This window comes from Condylostylus longicornis, unplaced genomic scaffold, assembly GCF_029603195.1.
Source record: "Condylostylus longicornis isolate FDR11 unplaced genomic scaffold, ASM2960319v2 ptg000011l, whole genome shotgun sequence".
Taxonomy (NCBI): domain Eukaryota; kingdom Metazoa; phylum Arthropoda; class Insecta; order Diptera; family Dolichopodidae; genus Condylostylus; species Condylostylus longicornis.
The window spans coordinates 2,370,240-2,376,517 of record NW_026577980.1 but is presented as its reverse complement, the minus strand read 5'-3'; the positions used below and the strand labels follow the sequence as shown (position 1 = coordinate 2,376,517).

At 25.3% G+C, this 6,278-nt stretch overlaps 1 protein-coding gene across 3 annotated transcripts in view; it reads left to right on the top strand.

Annotated features, from left to right (window-relative positions):
* Positions 1 to 3,379: 3,379 nt before the first annotated feature.
* The window catches only part of LOC129619220 (beta-3 adrenergic receptor), a 136,819-nt gene continuing 133,920 nt past the window's right edge, over positions 3,380 to 6,278 (top strand). For all 3 annotated transcript variants that reach the window (XM_055534363.1, XM_055534364.1, XM_055534362.1), the window contains exon 1: positions 3,380 to 4,060. Coding sequence is in view for 2 of the 3 variants with exons in the window: in XM_055534364.1 (XP_055390339.1) it covers positions 4,057 to 4,060 (4 nt within the window). In the remaining variant the exon portion in view is untranslated. The remainder of the gene's footprint in view (positions 4,061 to 6,278) is intronic.

Below are 6,278 nucleotides of genomic sequence, written 5' to 3'. Positions count from 1 at the left end.
CATGGTATTATCCTTTCAATTTATACCTAATAATAAGATAATGAAATAAAAAATCAAATAAAATAAAACAATAAAAAGAATTAACAAACTCTTAAGACTCTTAAATTTCAAGGCCAAATTAATTAAAAGATCCGTGAAATGATTTTATTTTTAATTTTTTTTTTCATTCATATAAATCTTCTTAAAAAAAATAATAAAGAGGCGGAAGCAAATGGAAATTTAATCGATTAAACAAACGGTTTGTAAAAGAGCACATTCTCCTTGAACAATAAAAAAAACTCCTTATTTCTTACTAAAAACCAAAAGCATACAATGTGTTTCTTACATTGATTTATCATAAATTTTAGCGGCTTGTTTTATTGCACATTCTTAAGAGTAAAATTTAAATTAAGAGAAGCAAGAGACAAAGGAAATTACGTGATTAATTTGGTCTTTTAAAATTTTTTATTATGTTTACTAGAGTTTTGCCGAAATGAAGGAATTAGTAGATATTCTGCCAGCGTGTGTCGAATGCTTATGTTGTCGCTACACTTGTTAAAGGGTGTTAATGGTTTCAACACAGTAAACGGTTTTTAAGACTCTAGGGTGTTATGCCCTTGTATGCAGAAGGAAATCAAAAGTAAAAGTCTTAAAGAGCATGTGCATGAAGTCTATTCTGAAGAATCTACACACAGACGGACAAATTTATACAATAAAATTAATTAGTACATTTTTTTTCACTCTTATTTAAAATGTGCTAAAAAAGTACATAACTAAAAACAAAATACTATCAAAAATCTTTGCTATTTCAGCAGTTTGCCACTTACTTTTAAGTCACTTTAAAAAAAAAAAAAAAAACAAGCAAAATATGAAAATTTTTCTCTTTGAATTTTGATATTTTTTTTCCTTCAATTTTAAGAAATTTCATTATACTTCTTTAGTAGGTTATATAACAAGTTTAACAAAAAATAATGTTGGGTCAAACCAATGGTTTGCATTGTAGCACTTTTCCCTTCAACAAGTGAAAATTCTGCAGTTAAATACAGTCCATGTATACCTATCACACTATAAATATTATTTCCATTCATATACAAAACTATTTCTAGGATTGCATATATTAAGGATGACGCATATATGCAGTCTTTGAAATAAAGCAAAAATTAACATAAAAAGAGGTTAACATAATGCTCGATTTTAAGGGTTAATTGTGTGAGATAAGAAAAATAATTATATTTTTTAATTTCATGGAATTTACCGTTAGCTTTTTGAGTTTATAAAAATTTGGAAAAACTTGCGGTTTCGGAAATATAAGGTGTCAAAAATTCAAATTTTACGAATTTCAAGAGGTTATACTCGTAACTTGAGAGGGGGTGAAGATGGAAAAAAATTTTCTTCTAACGAAATGAACTATTTGTTAATGTCTAAAAGCCCCTAAAATTTTAAAGTTCTAGAGTATGGGGTCTAGAAGAAAAATGACATCAAAAATTTGGAAAAAAAGAACTTTAGATAACGGTAAATTTGAGCGGCCATTTTGTTTTTCTAAAGTTTAACTATAGTATACCACACTAGAAGAAGCAAGCCGCTGCCTTTCTGCGTTTGCAAAATTTCAGAAATGCAACATTTCATTGCAACAAATATTTAAAAAAGGCCATTTTTAGTGTTTTGGGGTGGTATAACTTCTAGCGGAGGGGAGATAGGTAAAAATTTTGTTCTACGGAAATAAGTTTCTAGTGAAGATCTATGTACGTATGAAATTTCAGCTTTTTATCATCAAGGGTGTAGAAGTTTTGTAAACAAAAAAAGTGTCCACGGACGGATGGACGGACGGACAGAGTGAAACTAATAAGCACTTTTTTCAAAAAATTTTTTGGAAAAGTTCTAAAAACTACAATTTGATTTAAGTATAAAGTTAAAAATTCTAATTCATTTTTTGTCTCTCTTTGTTTTTCCTACTTTCAGAGCTGTTTCGTTCCGGTTCTATTAATTTTTTTTAAAGTCATCATCACACTCTTTTAGGACAATATCTTTTCTTCTTTTTCTCTCTTTTATATGTACAAATGTCAAGTACAACCAGAACGAGTACAACAACCGAAAATTCCAGTACCGTTAAACTTCATTTTTAACATAATCAAATATCCATTTTACAAGCTGAATTGTAAAAAAAAAAAAAAGAAAAGGAATAAAAAGTTTTGAAAATTAAAGAGACAAACACGTTGAGAGGTTTTTTTTAAACTTGTATCATCTCATTATTATAAATTAAAGAGCGCCAGAAAATAAAAAACAAAATAACACAAAAATAAATAAGTAAAACACAAAAAAAGAGCTTAAAGGCAATACTTACAATATACAAACATTTGTATATACATATTATATATTATGTTACACAGAAAAGAAATAAAAATATAAAAAAAGGCAACAAATAAAATTAAAAGGGATCAACTTGCAATATTCGAATGGAAATGAGGAGATTTTAAAAAAACAATAAAAAATAAAAATAAAATTTTTGTTTTTATTGGATTTTTTTTTCTACATTCTACAATGGAATATTAACTGGGTTACTCTGGTAATATTCAAGAAAAAATTGCAAGGAATTTTAAAATATATATACTTATAAATTTAATTTTTTAAGGATCACATCTCAGGGATCAGTGATACTTATATATAAGAAACGAAGATTTTTTGATTTTTATTTTTTTTGCATTGATTCCTTATATTCGTTTTGTTTTCTCAGTTTCGTTTTTTCTTTTAGCGCTTTTCCAAAAAACAAAGGAAAAACCCGTTTATTAGTTTCATTCTGCCCGTTCGTTCGTCCGTCTGTGCGTTACAAAGTTTTTACATTCTTTGAGATAGAAATTAGATCTTTTAAACTCTTTGATAATTAGATCATTAGTAAAATCTTATTTCTGCAGAGGAAAATTTTTTCTTATCTCCCCCTCCCCTCTCAGCACTATAGACCATTAAAGTTCTAAAAGTGCCATATTTTGAGTATTTATTGTAACGAAATCACAAAAACTGGCATTTGGAACATTCTTCTTCTAACGCAGCACTGAAAAGTTGAATATTGAAATTACAAAATGGCGATTGAAATTAGTGGATATTGTAAACCCGTTATTTTTTTTTTCAAATTTTTGAAATTTTTCTTACTCATCCGAAATGTATGCAATAAATTGATATATTTTGGTATATAAATAAAATTACATAATTTGAATAATGTAGTAGATTATTTTTAAAAGCGATGTTTTTACTTGTTCAAGGAAAAGTGCTGCTTTACAATCCATTGGTTTAATCCAACTTTATTTTTATTTTATTTTAAAGTGAAATCAAAGAAAGATGACTTAAAAAAAAAACTAAAATTACAATTTGAATAATTTTTATATTTATAATAAATGATCCGAATTGAATGAATGAATTTATTTTTTATCTGTGATTTATAAAAAGTGAGAAAACGCAAAAAAAAAATTAAATAAAAGAGAAAATCATTAAAATAAAATGTTATTATTCGATTTGATTTTGGGTTTTTAACCAGTTTATTTATAATAATTTCTTTGCAAAAAAAAAAAGAAAGCAGACAAGAGAGAGGAAGAAACGAAATTTCGAATTAATCTCACTCTCAAATTTAATTTTTCCATACATATAACTCTTAAAGAAAAACAATTCAATAAGCATAAAAAATATTGAAAAAAAATATATTGAAGTTAAAGTTAAAAAAACTTATTTTTAAATTCAATTAACAGAGTACTGCCAAAGTAGTAAAAATATTTGTTTATATTGTTGTTCTTGTTTTCCAAATTTATTCTTTTTGTTTTAACGAAATGATTTACACTCTATTGATGGTATTTTCTAAAAGAGAATGCATTATTATCACCACTTTCAAAAACAGCGAAATCAACAACATCAACAACAACAACAAGTACAGAAAAGTAAACAATACCAGCAGCATAAACAACAAGAGCCACCACAACAGTGTTATTATCGAAAACAATTGCAGTATCAGAACGAGAATTATTCGTATAACAATCGAATAAATCGGATTAAAATTTTTCAACTAAAGAATAGTATATATAATAAGCGGTTTCAATGTGTAAGTACATATATTTTTTAAAATATCTAATAACATAAATAATTTATTAAAATATTTTTAAAATGCAGTTGGAGATAAAAATTAAATTGACATTAGAACAAACTTTTTACAAAATAGAGTGGTAATCAGTGCAGGTAACCTCTTACCTGTAATTCGCGTAAAATTTTGAACTATTTGGGTAATATGTCGATCTGCATAGTTGCTTTTCGCGTACGTAGAAAGCAGATTGGTACTATATTAAAGAAGTGGAGAAAAAAATGGACACAAATAGCAAATTTCGAAATAGCAAAGTATGACGTAATTCAAATTTTTTGTAAGTTAGGAGATTTGTAAATATTTATTTTTATAAAAAGTACACATAAATTCCTGTTTACCGTATAGTACTTACAGTATGTAATTCTATGAAAACTAATTAGGTAATAACTCACAATAAACTTCAAATTTTGTCTCCCCCCACAATTAAATTAATGCAAGAAGAAAAATTAAACAGTATAAGAGCGCATCAGTGACAAATCAACCCTGTAAGCACATTAAGCAACAAACCCATAATTTTCTTCCCTAAAACTATTCCCGATAAGCTCAATTTAAAACAAAATAATACGAGTCTACTCTTAATGTCTATTGAATTTCAGCTCCATCTGCATTTAATTAGATATTCCTATATATGATTTAAAATTAATTAAAAACAAAAATGAAAAGCAAAAAGAACAGAGATTTTATAATTAAATTCCAAAATAGTTTTTATAAAAAACATAATTGATTTTTAAATGTTTATTTTCATAATTATACCCATAAATTTTTATTGTTTTTTTTTGCTGAATAATTAGAAAATATAGTTAATTATCCTGTCAATTTTATTTAATAGAATGAAAAAGTTAAATATAAACCTGTTTAAATAATTTCCAAATAATTTAGCGCCTTTTTATATATAAAATGTTCATATATATTGATTTGTATTTTATGTGTGTGCCTGTGTGTTTAGATGCCCGTTTTATAGTTTATACGGATATTTTAATTTTGAAATTTAATTATTAAATAATACTATGGGTTATCGCCTTCAGGAACTAAAAATTTTGCAATTAAAAAATCAAAATTGTTAACTAAAAAATTGAAAATAAAAAAACAAATTGTTTTGTATTCAATAATTTTGGAAATGAAATCATTATTGTAAGGATATGTGTTGTATACAATATGGTTACTAAACTGAAAATTCAATTGGAATTTTCATTTACTGTTATCTTCTACAATGCTCACAGACAACTGCAGAGTTTTAATACATACACGTAACTTTTACAGCATTTATGAGATGGTATAAAAACACGATTTGTCGTGAAAAACTAAGTGCTTGCATAATGAATAAATTTTATAGAAAGAATGCTATTTACCTACTGATTTTGACTTGAGATAGTCATTATGGTATATTTGAATATTTATTCCCTAGTTAAGTAGTTTTACTAAATAAGTCATATTATTTTGAATACTGCACCGACTTTCATATCATTTAGAAACTGAGCATCTATTGATAGCTTGTTAGTTATTGCGTATTTTGAATAATATACTAAGCTAAAACTTATAACCTAGGATGACACGTACAATAGTAATATTAATATCCTAAATGTTTTTTGGGTGTAATTTAAGCAAAGCCAAATCTAATATTGAAATTTTTACAAATTCCTTCAGTGATAATCATTAATTAGTTCTATCAGCACTGCAATTTCCTTCTAATAATTTGGATACCATTATAAAAATATTTTAAATAACAAAAAACTATTTTAAGTATATTATTCTATTGAGTGTGAATTTCATTAACCGCAAAATTACAAAATATAAAAAAGGATTATTTCAATTTCGATAACTATTAAATGTTTAATTATTGTATTAAATAAATATTCAATTAAAAATAATTTCTAAGATTTTTACCATCATTAGATATTTCGTTTTTTGAATTTGATTCTGAATAATTAAAAAATACTAAAAATTAAAATCATATACGTTAATAGTTTATCATCATTATTACAATAAAATAAGAGTTTATGTGTTATATTCAAATAAACGGATAGTTACAATAGAAGGAGTGCTACTCAAAAATTGCATACTTTTAGGGAACTTTTTTCAAGTTTTGATAAGAAAAATTTAATTAAATTTCAAAAATTTTTAAAATATTTTATGAAAAGATTTTGGTAAAGATTTAATTTATTTTTAATTTTGAAAAAATTTG